At 44.3% G+C, this 19,920-nt stretch overlaps 2 protein-coding genes across 2 annotated transcripts in view; both read right to left on the bottom strand.

Moving 5' to 3' along the window:
• LOC306920344 (actin, alpha skeletal muscle A) overlaps positions 1 to 19,920 on the bottom strand; it is a 210,110-nt gene that overhangs the window by 180,747 nt on the left and 9,443 nt on the right. The gene's annotated exons all lie outside the window — the stretch shown is intronic.
• The window catches only part of LOC306920347 (limbic system-associated membrane protein-like), a 197,945-nt gene that overhangs the window by 60,633 nt on the left and 117,392 nt on the right, over positions 1 to 19,920 (bottom strand). Inside the window, exons 2-3 of the mRNA XM_079497067.1 lie at positions 10,854 to 10,998; positions 7,466 to 7,553 (exon numbers count right to left, since the gene is read on the bottom strand). Coding sequence (XP_079353193.1) covers positions 7,466 to 7,553; positions 10,854 to 10,998 — 233 coding nt within the window. The remainder of the gene's footprint in view (positions 1 to 7,465; positions 7,554 to 10,853; positions 10,999 to 19,920) is intronic.

A 19,920-nucleotide genomic window follows, 5' to 3' on the forward strand; every position in this document is an offset into this window, starting at 1 on the left:
TCACCTGATCAGGTAAAGAGTGCATGAGACTAGTCACCTGACCAGGTAAAGAGTGCATGAGACTAGTCACCTGATCAGGTAAAGAGTGCATGAGACTAGTCACCTGACCAGGTAAAGAGTGCATGAGACTAGTCACCTGACCAGGTAAAGAGTGCATGAGACTAGTCACCTGATCAGGTAGAGTGCATGAGACTAGTCACCTGACCAGGTAAAGAGTGCATGAGACTAGTCACCTGACCAGGTAAAGAGTGCATGAGACTAGTCACCTGACCAGGTAAAGAGTGCATGAGACTAGTCACCTGACCAGGTAAGGCGCGCTCACGAGTTGCCTGCCTGAACTAGCTCTGCAGGCTTCGCATCATAAATGGAACACACATCTGGAGAATGAGCCATTTCTCCTTTCATAAAATGACTCCGTGTAGGCCTACTTTTTCATATAGTCAAACATAAAACAGCACACAAATATGCAGCCAACAAAATGTTTTATTGTTTTTAACTGTAAACCAGCCTGGCAGGCAATGTTCATGTCCCAGCAGGTTGGAAGAAACGCTTGAGTGACGCATAAAGCCATGACAGGGTCGATTCTTGTGTGTTAACAATCGTGAAAAACTGTAACAAAGCTGGTGATTTTCTATTAAAGTAACAGGGACCACAATTGGAAAAACAACAGGATGAGACAAAGTAAATGTTGCAGTGGATGTTAAAGCAGTGGACTCTCATGTCCCACCAAGGCTCACCACACATGACAGCTTATAATAAGTAAAGGCCAACATTCATTCAATTTAGATTGAACATGGAAAAGCCATTGAAGTGTGCGTGGCCCCCAGGCTGCATGGGGCTCTTGTGGTGGTCGACCGTGTGATTTAACCGTGACTTTGATGTCTGGCGAGCCTATTAGGACACTCGATTGCGTGCGTGCGTGCGCGTGCGTGCGTGCGCGTGCGTGCGTGCGTGCGCGTGTGTGTGTGTGTGCGCGTGCGAGCGCGTGCGATTTCTTTTGAACGCTTGTCCCATTCTTTTCGACAGTTTCGCTCCAGCTCACGTATAAATGATATTTGCATGGCTTAGTTATTTCAGTCTTTGTTTCATTATAATACAGTTACCAAGCCCTTCCAACACCAGCTTTGTAAAGCTTTTCTTTAAGAAACAATCACACTCGTGTGAAGCGTCCCAGATTTTGGGGGCCATGGAAAATTACTGTTTTACCATAATCTACCCTAAACAAACATTACAATCCAGACTTATGGCACAAATTACATCATAATTTACCCTAAACAGACATTAAAGTCCATAGACATGAGCTGGGACGGGAAATGTATAATTAAGCTCTAAAACTAACATGAATAGGACGTAATTTCAGAAAGCCATGCATTGCATTGCAGTGGTAGCGCCATGTGTGAAGTGAGGGGCGCCCGCTATTTACATCGGCCACATGATGCCTTATGTCGTCATTAGTGTCCTAAACAAACATTACAATCAGCAAATAAATAATTGACGTTAATCATATTGACACAAAAAACACAAGCTGATGAATTATCATTGTGGGATTCTCCCTCCTGATTGGATGAAAATGTCTGTTTTACTAAAAAGCTAGAGTGACAGAGAGCTGTTCCTGAACCATCAGCAATGATTACTATAACAAGATAGAGCTATAGCAATGATTACTATAACAAGATAGAGCTATAGCAATGATTACTATAACAAGATAGAGCTATAGCAATGATTACTATAACAAGATAGAGCTATAGCAATGATTACTATAACAAGATAGAGCTATAGAGCTCCGAAGTCTGACGTCACTTTCAGTAGAGGGTGTCAATCTCCAGGTTCATGTATTTGTTTTTTGCATTGAGATCCCCAAACGGCGATTTTAGGTCGCTTCATATAAGAACTGTGTTTGAAAAATAAACCGACCACCTCGGCGTTTCTGTCAGGGGAGTGGCTGTGCGTCGTTAATGATGTCCTTTCATATTTGATACAGCCAGTTTCTAGAGAAAATGGAATTAATGTGACCGCAAAAGCCTTGAAACTACATATGAATGCAATGTCGCTGAGCATATACGTCACGCCCAGCTGTCAACATATTGCGTTCCTGAGATTCCTCGTTGACATAAGCTCAGCTGGTGGTGACTCGACTCGTACTAACCACGATACATTATATATCAATAAAATAAAAATAAAAATAAACGTAATTAACGTTCAGTTTCTGTTGTGCGACGGGCTGCGGGCAGAAGCAGCCTACCCGGAAATGTAGTCTCTGGGTTGTTTGGCTCGTTTCTAACGCTTATTTTGTTACTCTTTGGGTATATTTGTACATTTCCACCTTCAGTCGATGCTTCATATCCATATGAGTGAAAAGGCCCGGGTGATCGGTTTATTTTTCAAACATATGAGGCGATCTAAAATCCCCCTATGGAGAGTACAATGCTTATAAAAACATACATGAACCATGGCGCTCACTGCCCTCTACTGGTAGTAGAGGGCAGTGACGTCAGGACTTCGGTGCTCTATAGCAATGATTACTAGAACAAGATAGAGCTATAGCAATGATTACTAGAACAAGATAGAGCTATAGCAATGATTACTAGAACAAGATAGAGCTATAGCAATGATTACTAGAACAAGATAGAGCTATAGCGATGATTACTATAACAAGATAGAGCTATAGCAATGATTACTATAACAAGATAGAGCTATAGCAATGATTACTATAACAAGATAGAGCTATAGCAATGATTACTATAACAAGATAGAGCTATAGCAATGATTACTATAACAAGATAGAGCTATAGCAATGATTACTATAACAAGATAGAGCTATAGCAATGATTACTATAACAAGATAGAGCTATAGCAATGATTACTATAACAAGATAGAGCTATAGCAATGATTACTATAACAAATAGAGCTATAGCAATGATTACTATAACAAGATAGAGCTATAGCAATGATTACTATAACAAGATAGAGCTATAGCAATGATTACTATAACAAGATAGAGCTATAGCAATGATTACTATAACAAGATAGAGCCATAGCAATGATTACTATAACAAGATAGAGCTATAGCAATGATTACTATAACAAGATAGAGCTATAGCAATGATTACTATAACAAGATAGAGCTATAGCAATGATTACTATAACAAGATAGAGCTATAGCAATGATTACTATAACAAGATAGAGCTATAGCAATGATTACTATAACAAGATAGAGCCATAGCAATGATTACTATAACAAGATAGAGCCATAGCAATGATTACTATAACAAGATAGAGCTATAGCAATGATTACTATAACAAGATAGAGCCATAGCAATGATTACTATAACAAGATAGAGCTATAGCAATGATTACTATAACAAGATAGAGCTATAGCAATGATTACTAGAACAAGATAGAGCTATAGCAATGATTACTATAACAAGATAGAGCTATAGCAATGATTACTATAACAAGATAAAGCTATAGCAATGATTACTATAACAAGATAGAGCTATAGCAATGATTACTATAACAAGATAGAGCTATAGCAATGATTACTAGAACAAGATAGAGCTATAGCAATGATTACTAGAACAAGATAGAGCTATAGCAATGATTACTAGAACAAGATAGAGCTATAGCAATGATTACTATAACAAGATAGAGCTATAGCAATGATTACTATAACAAGATAGAGCCATAGCAATGATTACTTGAACAAGATAGAGCTATAACAATGATTACTATAACAAGATAGAGCTATAGCAATGATTACTATAACAAGATAGAGCTATAGCAATGATTACTATAACAAGATAGAGCTATAGCAATGATTACTATAACAAGATAGAGCTATATAGCAATGATTACTATAACAAGATAGAGCTTTAACTTTTTTAACATAAAATAACATTTTCAGTACCTTTAACTACACTCTGCCTTTGTAGGGACAGTGACGGTGTGGCACAGTGGCAGTGTCTCTGTGTAGGGACAGTGACGGTGTGGCACAGTGGCAGTGTCTCTGTGTAGGGACAGTGACGTGTGGCACAGTGACGGTGTGGCGCAGTGGCAGTGTCTATGTGTTGGGACAGTGACGGTGTGGCACAGTGGCAGTGTCTCTGTGTAGGGACAGTGACGTGTGGCACAGTGACGGTGTGGCGCAGTGGCAGTGTCTGTGTAGGGACAGTGATGGTGTGGCACAGTGGCAGTGTCTCTGTGTAGGGACAGTGACGGTGTGGCACAGTGACGGTGTGGCACAGTGACAGTGTCTCTGTGTTGGGACAGTGATGGTGTGGCACAGTGACGGTGTGGCACAGTGACGGTGTGGCACAGTGACAGTGTCTCTGTGTAGGGACAGTGACGGTGTGGCACAGTGACGGTGTGGCACAGTGACAGTGTCTCTGTGTTGGGACAGTGATGGTGTGGCACAGTGTCGGTGTGGCACAGTGGCAGTGTCTGTGTTGGGACAGTGATGGTGTGGCACAGTGACGGTGTGGCACAGTGGCAGTGTCTCTGTGTTGGGACAGTGACGGTGTGGCACAGTGACGGTGGGGCACAGTGACGGTGTGGCACAGTGACGGTGTGGCACAGTGGCAGTGTCTCTGTGTTGGGACAGTGACGGTGTGGCACAGTGGCAGTGTCTCTGTGTTGGGACAGTGACGGTGTGGCACAGTGGCAGTGTCTCTGTGTTGGGACAGTGACGGTGTGGCACAGTGGCAGTGTCTCTGTGTTGGGACAGTGACGGTGTGGCACAGTGGCAGTGTCTCTGTGTTGGGACAGTGACGGTGTGGCACAGTGGCAGTGTCTCTGTGTAGGGACAGTGACGGTGTGGCACAGTGGCAGTGTCTCTGTGTAGGGACAGTGACGGTGTGGCACAGTGGCAGTGTCTCTGTGTAGGGACAGTGACGGTGTGGCACAGTGGCAGTGTCTCTGTGTAGGGACAGTGACGGTGTGGCACAGTGACGGTGTGGCACAGTGGCAGTGTCTCTGTGTTGGGACAGTGACGGTGTGGCACAGTGGCAGTGTCTCTGTGTTGGGACAGTGACGGTGTGGCACAGTGGCAGTGTCTCTGTGTTGGGACAGTGATGGTGTGGCACAGTGGCAGTGTCTCTGTGTTGGGACAGTGACGGTGTGGCACAGTGGCAGTGTCTCTGTGTAGGGACAGTGACGGTGTGGCACAGTGGCAGTGTCTCTGTGTTGGGACAGTGACGGTGTGGCACAGTGGCAGTGTCTCTGTGTAGGGACAGTGACGGTGTGGCACAGTGGCAGTGTCTCTGTGTAGGGACAGTGACGGTGTGGCACAGTGATGGTGTGGCACAGTGGCAGTGTGGCACAGTGACGGTGTGGCACAGTGACGGTGTGGCACAGTGACGGTGTGGCACAGTGGCAGTGTCTCTGTGTTGGGACAGTGATGGTGTGGCACAGTGGCAGTGTCTCTGTGTTGGGACAGTGACGGTGTGGCACAGTGGCAGTGTCTCTGTGTTGTTCTCCTGGGTATTTTATCCTGTCTGTGTAAAAAGGTTTCAGGGCGCTGGTCACGGCCCAGCACACACCCCCAGCTCCCCCAGCTCCCAGGACACACACCCCCAGCTCCCACAACATTACATTAATTAAAGATGGGAATCCCAGGTTTAATGGTCTGGGCTTCGGCCAGGGCCTTTTCTGGCTCCAAACCTAGGTAGCCTACATTATCTTCTGTTATTTTGGTACTGGAAACGTTGGTTTATTCTCTCTAGTTCTATTTCAGCTATTATGTGTATGACACTGCAGTGTCATGTGAAGCTTAAGGGCTATACGATTAAGAAAACACAATCTTGTTTTATACCACACCATTTATGAATGTTAGAACATCAGCAGCATCACGAACTACTTCCCCCGCTGTCTTTTTGCACACATCTTACAGGCCACGATTACATTTGTTTAATAATTAGTCTAATATAAAGTCCATTTGGTTCCATTTGTACCCCTCATTGTTACAGTTTTTCACAATTGTTAACACACAAAAATCTAAAACTTGGCACAATTTGCACAACCTTCACGTCATGTACCTAATCCCTTGACACAATGTGCACTACATCACACTCCCTTATCTGCATTAGACTCTGACGTTCCTTCTTTACACTCTAATGTCAATTACACATTATTAACACTACACACAATGTTCAGTTGTTGCACACACTTCACATACAATCTCAAAGCATCAACCTACACAAATAGTCAAATCTCTAAACATTCAGGTCTGGTGAGCAATTTGCAATCAGGACTGCAGCATAAAAGTGACTCAGTTTTGTGTGGAGAACCTTGAAGAGATCGACAACCAGAGAAGGAGAGGGGTAAGAGTGAGAGGACGAGGAGGAGGTAGAGGAGTAGGTGGACAGAGAGGAGGAGGAGGAGGAGGGAGAGGAGGACAAGGAGGAGGAGGAGGGAGAGGAAGAGGAAGAGGAGAAAGAAGAAGGAGAACGGTCACATCTAATGAGAATCGGGCAACTGTGGTTGACCATGTGCTCAATCTTGGTTTGACCATGAGCCAGAGGGTCCAACCCAATCTCAGCCGCTTCACAGTTGCTGGCAACATTAGAACATTGTTCAGTTCTATTCCTTCCACCTTATTCTCCTTTCCTGAATCCTATTGAGGAGTTCTTTTCAGCTTGGAGGTAGAAGGTATAGGCCTATATGAACGGAACCCACAGAGCCGGCTTTGAGCAGGCTGGTTTATAGTACAAAAAAGTTTTTTTCAGCTGCATATTTGTGTGCTGTTTTATGTTTGACAATGAAAAAGTAGGCCTACACGGAGCCATTTTACAAAAGGAGAAATGCCTCATTCTCCAGTCATTGTCATTCATGTGTGTTCCATTTCTATGGTTGTGTTTTCAAAGTTTCACTTCATTGTGCTGTAAATGCTTGGTATTGTGCAGCAAATGCTTATTTGTGTGTACTCAATGAATGGTATGTGTGTGTCATTTGAAAATATGGCTGTGTGTACCGTACTATGTGTACCGTACTGTGTGTACCAAATTAAAACACAAGTTCCATTTTGGGAACAGTTAAGAGATTTGATGGCAGCGGTGGCCGAACGGATAGCGGAAGGTCGCCAGTTCGACTCAGCGGTCCGACACGTTACAATTACCACCGCTGAAGTGCCCTTGAACAAGGCATTGAACCACTACGATGAAATGTGTTCTATGAGCAGGGCCTGGCTGGAAACAAGTTCTTGAGCTTAGCCCAGATACCCTGGGTAAATATAGTAATCATTTCATTTCATTTCATTTCATTTCAGTCATCATGGAAAAGGAGAGTCAGGGTTTAGAGTTTTGTGTGTGAGGTTTTCAGTTTTGTGTGTGTGCAGTTTTGAGAATGCCGTTAGGTTGTGAAAAACGTGTGTGAACAATCGTGAAAAACTGGGGGTCTGTGGCCTAATGCATATCAAACTAGGGGTCCTTAAAGAGAAAAAGGTTGAGAATCAGTGTGATGGACATTACCTTGTACAATGAGATAGACCTGTGAGGTCTTAGGATGCTGTTTGGTCTGTATGGTACATGTGTAGGAGCCTTCATCATATACATTCACCTATGAAGAGAAGAGAAGAGAAGAGAAGAGAAGAGAAGAGAAGAGAAGAGAAGAGAAGAGAAGAGAAGAGAAGAGAAGAGAAGAGAAGAGAAGAGAAGAGAAGAGAAGAGAAGAGAAGAGACGAGATCAGTACACCTTTTGTCATTTCCGTTTACATTATGTTGTGGTATCATCCTTTAGCTGCTCAGAAGACATTCAAGTCTTTAGCATCCCTGTTTTTATAGTTGTGGCTCGAGTAGCGAGTCCACTGTTGTGAACCAATGGGATCCAATCCACCGCCTGTTTCTGACCGACACCTGTCCCTCTAGACCAGAAACCACACCGGCTGGTCCAGTCGTCCACCCGCCCCTCTAGACCAGAAACCACACCGGCTGGTCCAGTCGTCCACCCGCCCCTCTAGACCAGAAACCACACAGGCTGGTCCAGTCGTCCACCCGTCCCTCTAGACCAGAAACCACACAGGCTGGTCCAGTCGTCCACCCGTCCCTCTAGACCAGAAACCACACAGGCTGGTCCAGTCGTCCACCCGTCCCTCTAGACCAGAAACCACACAGGCTGGTCCAGTCGTCCACCCGCCCCTCTAGACCAGAAACCACACAGGCTGGTCCAGTCGTCCACCCGTCCCTCTAGACCAGAAACCACACAGGCTGGTCCAGTCGTCCACCCGCCCCTCTAGACCAGAAACCACACAGGCTGGTCCAGTCGTCCACCCGCCCCTCTAGACCAGAAACCACACAGGCTGGTCCAGTCGTCCACCCGCCCCTCTAGACCAGAAACCACACAGGCTGGTCCAGTCGTCCACCCGCCCCTCTAGACCAGAAACCACACAGGCTGGTCCAGTCGTCCACCCGTCCCTCTAGACCAGAAACCACACCGGCTGGTCCAGTCGTCCACCCGTCCCTCTAGAAACCACACAGGCTGGGCCAGGCTATAATTCGCATGACTACTGACTATAGAGATTTTTTCTATTATAATAATAATGATAGCCATTATTATCATCGCATATTTATGACACTCAACATGATTGATTTTCTCTTCTCAGGTGATGAACTAGCCATATAGATCAGGGGTTCTCAACATTTTTGGCTGGGGACCCCCGGAAATGCTTTGGCCACGTCTCTGGGGACCCCCGGAAATGCTTTGGCCATGTCTCTGGGGACCCCCGGAAATGCTTTGGCCATGTCTCGCGACCCCCGCCCTGCCCCCCTCCCCCACCCCCAATACAAACTGACTGCAAAAATAACCTTAATATAGAGAAAATATATCATAAAGGAATACTGAAACCAGATCTAATCATTAAGGAAAGTTTATACATGTACTATGTGTACTATGTCAATCTTAATTTCCATTTCTCAGCCATTCAGTTGCAACCCACGGGTTGAGAACCCCTGATGTAGAATGCAAATTATGTCTGAAACAGCAGTGCTACGAAAGGCTACAAAAACATCACATCACACAATGAAGACACTAACCCTGAATCTACATCTTTCTTTCTTTCTTTTTTTTTATCCCTCGATTTTTGTAACCCATTTTTTCACCCCTGTGCCAATTATCTAATGTGATCCTGGGCTCTACACACCCTCCGCCAACCTAGTCCCCATATATGGGGGACATGGGGAGAGCAACGGACTTGAACTCATGCTTCCTTCATGCCTGAGTGTCAAAGTTGCTCCTTTACACCTGACAGGGGGGAGTTTCCCTGGTTGGACGTAGCGCGTGGAAGGAACACGTTATTCCAACCAGTTCCTTTCCCCTCCATCAGGCGCCCCGGCTGGCCAGGGGGAGGCAGTTTGTTTAGAGACCAGGATTATTGCATGTTTTTGTGAGGGTATACCTACCCTAGGGGACACGGGGGCACTGATCTTTCTAAGATCATATTGACGTACTGGGACGTAAGTCGGGACTTGATCACCCCGGCTGGGTCACCTGAGTGAGGGGTTGGGAGACCCGAAACCCCGATGACCTCGGGATACATCACTGAGGATACGTCCCAGGTGCATCCATGCGATGTCTTTTTTATTTTTTAGGTACTGTAACTGTATGCGTAGACTAAATTCCAGCTGTCCTTTACTCACCAGGTCTGCTGTAAATTTACTCTGTCTGGGGTAACTAAGTACAATTACTCGGGAGCAGGGGTCATTAACCCATTTTGGGCGGGAACCCCTTTTGGTGTTAGCATTATGTTATGCTTTAGCTATTGAAAAACAGCAGATCTACAAGCTCATAGCGTGCCACCGAGTGGCGCGCTACGAGCTTGTAGGTCTGCTATTTTTGAAAAATCGAAGAACGACTGACATAGAAACATAGCTTTTTCAGAAAACTGTCAGCATGTAGAAGACATTTTTAGAATCTGATCTCAGGTCAAAATGGGTTAATGTGTCTGTACAAGGAGAAATGTGTCCGTGACAAATTTGTCTTTTTACAAACCATTATAATGTTATTATTTTCATCAGAAGTCCCAATTACTGAATGACTAGTCTACAGGTTTTATCCAGAATATACATGACACTTAACTCAGAGTTACAGACCTGTTATGGTCATTCAGGGCTAGCTCTTAACCCATTTAGGCCTGACGTCGAAATAAAAAAAACGTATCTATTCAAAGATTTGTGCCGCATTTTTACGATTTAAAAAAAATAGCAGACCTACAAGCTCATAGCGCGCCACTCGGTGGCGCGCTATGAGCTTGTAGATCTGCTATTTTTCAATAGCTAAAGTATAACAGAATGCTTGAAACACCAAAAGGGGTTCCCGCCCAGAATGGGTTAATGTGTTTCTGGTGATATTATTGTCCACTCATTCTGTATGTCAAAAATTTAATTTGGACAAAAATCCCCTGCTCTGGTGTATAATAGGGGTGGGACGATATGGGTTCCTCACGATACGATATATATCGCGATATTAGGCCCTCGATAACGATAATATCACGATATTCGATATATTGCGATATTTGCGATATATCGATATATTGTATGAAATTTCATCAACGATATATCACGATATCTGCAACTACAAAATACTTGGAACTGAAAAAATGCAGCATTTTGTATTCCCACAAAGCTGTTTGGAGACTTTGGACAAATCACCATCCAGTAATTCAGTACTTCTGGTTGCTGTGGAATCTGAGGGGGATTTGCTTTATTTTAGCTGTTCATTTCCTCCTTTTCTAAACATTAAAAAATTTCAAAAAAGAAAAAAAAAAACAATATCGATTATTTATCGCGGGAGGACGTATCGATATATATCGCCATATCGATATTTCAGCACACCCCTAGTGTATAAGTACATTTACTGCAGTACCTTCTGTATGCGTAGACTGTACTCCAGCTGTCCTTTAGTCACCAGGTCTACTCGGGGGTCCAGGGACCACTTGTCCTGACCAGTGAAGATGATGTTGGATCGATTGAGCCAGGCCACCTTGGACACTTTGTCATCCACGTAACACCTGTGGACACACAGAGAGCAAGAACAGAGAGGTGAGGAATACTAGTAAAGACAATGAGGAACACTTTGATTCTCGTCATCAGAGTACAAAGAGAAAGGCGGTGATAATATCATCGGGAGTGGAGTGATGACAAGCAGGGAAAATTATAGCTATTTTGTGATCTCAAATTGTAGGCGGACAGCGGAAAAGCTCAGCTGGGTTTAAGTCAAGACGAAGGTTTTTTATCAGAAACAACTGGCAAGGTCAGATAAGAGTCAACAGAAAGCAATCTGCACAGTGTTGCATATGCACTTGACCGGGCTACATAATCCAAACACTAGTCCATGTTTTTCAATGTGACAGACAGAGTCACTGCCTCTGCTAGGCAGCAGGTGTTATAACAAGCGGTGGCAGACACAACAAAGCTTCATTCCCCCTCCCTCCCCACGGGGTTGGGGGAGAGCAGATGTGTGTATAGTCTCATCTCATCTCCTCACGGCCACATCTGGTCGTGTCTGTGTGACCTTCTCTCCTCCTAACCCTGAGGTGTTGAGGTGGGTTTTTGTTCTTCTATTCCACTCTGGGAGAGACGACAGAAACAACGTTGTCAAGGTGTGAACGTGACCAGGGCGCCACGCTGGCATATGGTGGTCATTTTTGTCAAACTTCCGTTGAGTGGACAAGAATATTACCAGAAACACATAAAGAGCTATAGCCCTGATGACCATAACAGGCCTGTAACTCTGAGAGTGTTCAGATTTGTACACTCTATGGGTCCATTTGGTTCCATTTGGACACTCAGAGTTAAGTCCTTGCAAATAAAACATTTGATAACCACTAGAGATGTCCCGATACTGTCTGTATCGGTATCGGGAAAAGTATCGGATCGGCCCTTATTTGTCATATCGGGTCATATCGGTATCGGTGAATATGCCAGTCTAACCACCGATCCAACACAGCTAGGGGTAAGGGGGTTGACACTATGGCAGGTAAATAAAATGTTGGGACATGTGGAGTTTGCTTTGGAGTTGCCCAAATTGCAAGTGCACATTTGCGTGAGAAGTCTGCTATAAACACAACACGAGATATATAGCTAGATAGCTATAGAGCACCGAAGTCTGACGTCACTTTCAGTAGAGGGCGCCTATACACAGGTTCATGTATTTTTTTATTTGCAGTGAAATCTCCATAGGGCGATTTTAGGTCGCTTCATATAAGAACTGTGTTTGAAAAATAAACCGACCACCCCAGCCTTTCTGTCAGGGGAGTGGCTGTGCATCGTTAATGATGTCCATTCATATACAGCCAGTTTCTGGAGAAAATGGAATTAATGTGGCTGCAAAAGCCTTGAAACTACATATGAAGGCAATGTCGCTGCTAATATACGTCATGCCCAGCTGTCAACACATTGCGTTCCTGAGATTCCTCGTTGACATAAGCTCAACTGGTGGTGACTCGACTCGTACTAACCACGAAACATTAAATATCAATAAAATAAAAATAAAAATAAACGTAATTAACATTCGATTTCTGTTGTGCGACGGGCAGGTGCAGCCACCCTGCCTACCTGGAAATGTAGTCTCTGGGTTGTTTGAATCGTTTCTAACGCTTATTTTGTTACTCTTTGGGTATATTTGTACAGTTCCACCTTCAGTCGATGCTTCATATCCATATGAGTGAAAAGGCCGGGGTGATCGGTTTATTTTTCAAACACAGTTCTTATATGAGGCGATACACGAACCTGGGGACTGACACCCTCTACTGACAGTGACGTCAGGACTTCGGTGCTCTATAAACACAACATGAGATCACAACACTGGTATCGGTATTCGGTATCGGTATCGGCTAACACAGAAATTGAGGTATCGGTATCGGATCGGAAACGAGAAAAGTGTATCGGGACATCCCTAATAACCACTAGTAGTAGTTGGCACGCTTTCCCCTAATTTGCTATTTTGGTCACATACATTTGGGAAGTCGATAGCGGAGTTTAAAAGCACCCGTAAACCGTGCCAAATGAGTTCGGTAGGCACGCACATCAATTTGGAGATGCCTGCAGGCACAGACAGGCTGCCTCATCTCTCCTTAGTCTCCTATCTCTTTGTAATTTTCCTATAATCAGCAGAAGTCGAGTGCCTGCCACTTCCTTGTGTCCATTGTGTTTATATAATTGTATAGTCAAATAAGTTATTTGTGCGCGATTCCATTTCCATTTGCTCTTTCAGTTCATGATGGGGTTTATTGACCGAACTTTCCTTTTCGCTTTGAAGTTTTAAAAATGAGCAAGATTTGAGCGAGTTATGACTCAATGAAAAGACAGCGGCAGCGGCAGCGGCTATGAAGCAACATAGCACTAACGGGCGACAGGTAAGGGATCTCTTAAAGTGATCTCTTAAAGCCAAGACTGGTGATTGGTTCAATGTGGTTTAATTATTGCAACGCCCAAACCACACCTATGCATAATATAACGGGTAACGGAGGTGTTTAAGGGATTTAGACAGGTAACCAAAATACCAACTTTAGTGGGGGAACACCCTTTCCCCACTCCTAAAACCCCAAATAGTGGCTTTAGAAAGATGAGACAAAACTGGAGCCCCAAGTCTTTTTGGACATATTGATGACCCCTGAATGTGACATGACAGGGCAGGTCAGACCGACTACACTGCTATAGGTCTGTGGATGATCTATAATAGGATCAACCACAGACAAAAATAAATACAATAAAACAACCTCGGTCCCAGTGCCTGCCTGGGTAATCTATTCTACATAAAACCACCTCAGTCCCAGTGCCTGCCTGGGTAATCTATTCTCTATAAACACACTTCAACACATCCAAGGCCCGAGGAGGAGAGGCGCATCCGCCGTCATCTCACATTAAGCCTCATATTCATTCCCATTGATTGCCGTGTCTTCTCACATTTACATTTATTTTTTTCTTTTTCATTTAGCAGTTGCGTAGCTTCCTCGTTTAGGCTTCCGAGAGCAGAACAAGCAGAATAAAACAAGTGGATACAGCTGTCTTTATCCATCAGGACATGCTCACTCTTACAGCAGACATTGTACTCATCACAGAGATGTGAGGAGGTGCAGAGGAGGGAATAGAAGAAAGAAATGGAGGGAATAGAGCAGGGGTGGGCAACTGGCGGCCCGGCGGCCCACATGCGGCCCCACCTTCACTTAATGTGGCCCTCAGGTTAATGTCAGAATACCGATATGATATAGTATTGGTTTCAGCTGTTTACAATTCCACAACATGCAAAACATGACCCGCTTTAATTACTTCAGTCTAAATTGCTTCAACACAAGTATAATTAAAGGCATTTGAAATTACATAAAAATGTTAATTTTCAGGATTCCAATTCAAAAATAGCAAAAATTCAACTCGAATATAGCAAAAATAGCTTGAGCTTGTAGATCGGCTATTTTGCTACGATAGTAATATATGGCCCTAGGGAGTGAGCGTGGAAATATAGTGGCCCTCTCCATCGTCAAAGTGGATGAGAAAGAAGAGGGGAAGAAAGGATGGACGTTACTACTACTATGTAAGACCAAAACAGTTCCTTTTCAGCAACTGGAAGAAAATAATAATAATAATAATAATAATAATAATAATAATAATAATAATAATAAAAATAATAATAATAACCAATGGTTCCAATGTAGGTGGTTCCATGTACCTTTCATTTGTTCAATATTAATAAAACGGTGACAAAACGGTGACACCCCTTCACTTAACTATTTTTCTACAAGCTCACAACACATCACAACCGTGACACATTCTAGGTTGACTGATGTCCCCTGTCCTGACCTCACTCCATTGGCTCCCTGTCAAATTTATATGATAACTGCTTTTAAATCACTTCATGGGCTGGCCCCCCGCTACCTAGCCAAACTCATTGATCCAACATAAACCGGCTAGAGCCCTGAGGTCAGCTCACTGACTCCACAAGTTAACCCCAACTCAAAACCAGGGGCGACCGTGCGTTTCCTGTGGCTGCCTCTATGCTGTGGAATGGCCTTCCTCTCCATATTAGATCTGCCCAGTCCGTTGAGGTTTTTAAGTCTTTGCTCAAGACCCATTTCTTTGACGTGGCTTTTAGCCATGCTTAATTTTATATTTTTAACCTCACCACCCCTGTCCTATTCTTCTGTTATACTTGATTTCACTGATTGTATTGATCACATTGTATTGATTGTATTGATTGTATCACATTGTATTGATTGTATTGATTGTATTGATTGTATCACATTGTATTGATTGTATTGCGTTGCCTATTTTTGACCTGTACAGCACTTTGGTCGATGACAGTCGTTTTTAAATGTGCCTTATAAATAAAGTTTGATTTTATTTTATTTTATTTGACTTTGTGAACTTCTTTTGAGAAGACAAGTTTAGATTTACCATTCTAAGCTGATACCGGCACAAAATCAACCAAGGCAATGTCACAATGCCCCTGCCCCAAACAATCAGTTCAACATTCACGGTCGGTGTAGCTCCACACATTCTTTGAATTGAGCACATTACAGTCTTACCAAGTCACGTCACTCAAGGAGAGGAGGTGATGGGGAGAGGAGACGAGTGGAAAGGAGGAGAGAGTATGTACCAAATGACTTGGTATACATACTGTACTCTATAGCCTGGCAGGGGTCTGTGTGGACCTGGCAGGGGTCTGTGTGGGCTGACAGATGCCTGAACCAGAGCTGCTGAGCGGGGTTGGTTGGTTTAACAGGAGAGCTGACTGGACGGATGCTGCAGGGCAAGCTATGGGGGACCCCAGAGCTAATGAGAGGCAGCGATGTGCCAAGCCTGACAGAACCGCCACTCTATAGCCTCAGTCTATACCAGACGTCAGCCAACACACACTTGTACTCCTTTATTTATTGGTCTTCTACCTAACCTTGCATTAATATCATTTTCAATCACGACCCAAGCTCTCCCATCACCCCTCTCGGTCCCCTCAGTGCCAATATCCGGTCCTCAGTTAAGAGTCTTGGTGTCACGTTTGACAGTAATCTAAAATTCGATAAACACATTAGTTCTGTGGTCAAGGCCAGTTTCTTTCAACTAAGGCTTCTGGCTAGGGTAAAGACCTATCTGCCCCGTACTGACCTGGAGAGAGTCATTCACGCGTTCATATCATCAAGACTCGATTATTGCAATGCTCTTTATGCAGGCATCGACCTGTCAGCAATCAGACGTCTACAGCTCGTACAGAACGCCGCCGCTCGCCTCCTCACTGGCACAAATAGGCGTGATCATATCTCCCCAGTCCTCGCCTCCCTCCACTGGCTCCCTGTCCGTTTTAGGATTGACTTTAAGATTTTAACGTTTGTTTTTAAAGCCCAAAATGACCTGTCCCCTCCATATTTGGTGGAATTGATCACCCCATATGTCCCAACAAGAGCCCTGAGATCGGCTAACCAGTCTCTCGTGACTGTGCCTGATACACACTTCAGGACCAAAGGAGACCGCGCTTTTGCTGTGGCCGGACCCACTCTCTGGAATGCCCTGCCATTTCATGTTCGCTCAGCTCGGTCTTTGGCGACTTTTAAATCCTTGCTAAAGACTCATTTCTTTTCAATTGCGTTTCCTAATTAAATTAAGTTTACCGTGGCCTTTATAGCCTACCTATGCACTATGTTCCCATGCACCTATGGAACTGCCTTTTGTTTTTGATATATTGTTCTGTTCTGACATATTTTTACATAATGCTTTTCTTTTCTTTTATTCTTGTATTACTCTCGATGTATGTTCTTATGCTCTGTGATGTATTGTGAAGCACTTTGGTTCGACCTCGGTCGTTAGAAATGTGCTATACAAATAAAGTTTGATTTGATTTGAATATAAATAAATTACTGCATTGTCGTAAATGGGTGTTTGAGAGAGCATAGTGTGCGTGTGTGCATCATGTGAGAGAATAGATGTGAGGGTTAACCCATTCTGGACGGGAACCCGTTTTGGTGTTTTAACTAAGCATTATGTTATACTTTAGCTATTGAAAAATAGCAGATCTACAAGCTCCTTGTAGATCTCTCTCTCTCTCTCTCTCTCTCTCTCTCTCACCCATCTGTCGGAACACCCTCATCTTTCTCACATTCCTGACTATTTTGACCTCCCTTGTTAATTCTACTGTTGTCCTTTTGCATCTGCACTTCACAATCTCTGATTACAGATTTTCACGCACGCACGCACGCACGCACGCACGCACGCACAGCATGAGTGCAGGTTGTGTCTGGGCTCAGTCAGTCTAACCTGACCTCAACTCAACCTTGCTGTTTTGGCAGCAAATTCTGATTTGTCATTACGAGTGTCTTCTGGGACATCCTGTATATGACTACTAATAATAGGTGTACTGACCATGGTATTACTGTGCTTAACTGACCAGCCAACTGGCCTGACATGAACCCCACAGAGCGCCGCCCCAACGGGAGTCAGTGGAGCGTCAGAGACGGAGCGCAGGCCCGAAGACCACGCCCCGCCCTCGGCGTCATCGTTGAGCACAGATACCTGCCAATCTCCCTGATCAATCAGACTGATTACGCAACGGCCGCGCTCCGAGCCTGCGGCGACTAAATGTTTGACGCTGACGCTTGACGCTGTCATTCTTCACTGACTCCCGGAGGGAGCACTGGCGCGGCGTACTGGCGGTAGGTTACACACACACACACACCCTCTTAAATTACCATGTGTTGAAATGAAGAAACTAATAGTTGTTCTCACTCACAGGCAACCCTGGATTGGAAATACCCGCAGAAGAAATAAGACAATTTGTGATTTACCACTCTACTACTGGAACCCGTGTAGAGCTTTAAAACTGTCCCTGATAGGGAGAGAAACCACACCAGTGGCAGTGACAGTTTTCCCCTGTGAACGGAAGGATTTAAGTTGAACATTTGATAACCACCTAAGTTGACTGACTGTGTGTGTGACAATTTGAGTTAATAAATGCCCGCGTAGGCAACCCTTTCCATGACTCCTGCTTGGTGTTGTTCAGTGGTGTCCACAATACATTAATATACTTTTCAGTTGGTCGACAAAAAAACTTTTTTTTAGTGGTCTCGTAAAATATTCTAAAACAAAAAAAGTTTTAAATACTTCACTTTATGCACAATGAATTGAGAATATAGGAAAGTTTCACTTTTTGAATTATATTAGGGGGAAAAATAACTTTTACAGAATATTCTAATTCATTGAGATGGACCTGTATGTTAATACACCCAACAATATGTACAGGTGAGTCACTGAATGTTATTACTAAAAAGCAATATACTTGACTCACTGTACTTAATGAGTGTGTGAGAGCCCAGACACTGGAGGTGATGGATGTCTGGGTTGCTATCCAGACCTGTTTATCCAATCAAGTCAGGTTTTGCACACAAAAGCAATTTCAATAAAAATGACTATTGGCACATTCATATTGCAGTAGTGGTTTCTGTTTATGAAATGGATCTGGATGTTTCTTTTTTATATTTTATTTGTTGATTCATCTAAATGTACACATGTGGTACTTGTAAGTATACTGTTGTGTTATCAGTTTGGCGAGGATGGGAGGGTAGGTACTTATACCTCCCATCCAAGAGGATGGGAGGGCAGGTACTTATACCGGTACCTCCCATCCAAGAGGCCCAAAACAGTTTGAGAACCCCTACGTATAAAGTATAATAACTTATCCATGTCTGGTTGTGCACTGCCAGTGTGTAGCCCACACAGACCCCTGCCAGTGAGGAGGAGATGGGGAGAGGAGATGAGTGGAAAGGAGGAGAGAGTATGTACCAAATGACTTGGTATACATACTGTACTCTATAGCCTGGCAGGGGTCTGTGTGGACCTGGCAGGGGTCTGTGTGGGTCTGTGTGTACTCTATAGCCTGGCTGGGGTCTGTGTGGGCTGACAGATGCCTGTACCAGAGTTGCTGAGCTGGGTTGGTTGGTTTAACAGGAGAGCTGAATGGACGGATGCTGCAGGGCAAGCTATGGGGGACCCCAGAGCTAATGAGAGGCAGCGATGTGCCAAGCCTGACAGAACCGCCACTCTATAGCCTCAGTCTATACCAGACGTCAGCCAACACACTTGAACTCCTTAATGTATCTGTCGTCCACCTCTCCCTGTCTTCTATGTCCTCTCTGCCATATCTCTCTCGTTCTCTCTTTCCTTCTCTCGTGACAGGGGTCGCCCGAGTGTGTGTGTGTGTGTGTGTGTGTGTGTGTGTGTGTGTGTGTGTGTGTGAGAGAGAGGGGGGGGGGGGGGGGTCATTCAGGATTCAGATTCCCCTCAAGACAATGCTTATAGCCAGAACAATGCACTCATTTCAGTACCTGCTAGGGCATGTTGCACGTGCACAGCACACATGTGCATGTGATGTACTGTATACTGCATGTTCTTTTTGTTTCACTGGCCTCAACTGTGACCAACTCCTCTATCCACCTCCTCAAGAAAACACATTTGGGGGGCACGGTGGCGTGGTTTGTTTACCCTATATAGGTGGGGTTGGCGAAAGGGCATTTCTGTGTGGAGTGTGCACGCTCTCCCTGTGTCTCCTAGGGTAGGTAGGTCCTGGTCAGCCGTCTGATGGAGGAGAAAGGAACTGGTTGGAATAACATGTTCCTTGTGCTACATCCTACCGGGGAAAATACGTGAATAATTTACTTCCCATGGTGTGTGTTTGTGTATAACGATCACCCTCATTAACGAGCTAATGAATTGTGAGTCATTAAATCCTTATAACGGCAGCCAACTAACAGATGCACATCGTTAATGCACCTTTTATGTTCTCAAACATAAAGTCTTTGTGACAAGGTGAATGTGTGCCTGCATGCATGATTACCTGTGGTGTGTGCTTGGGTGCGTGTGCGTAGTAGTGGTGACAGCACCGGTACGGAGGTCACATTTGATTTCCACAGATAGTGTTTGAAGCTGTTTTTTAATGAAACCTCTTTTGCAAA

Source organism: Electrona antarctica (genome assembly GCF_951216825.1).
Source record: "Electrona antarctica genome assembly, chromosome: 3".
NCBI classification, from domain to species: Eukaryota; Metazoa; Chordata; class Actinopteri; order Myctophiformes; family Myctophidae; genus Electrona; species Electrona antarctica.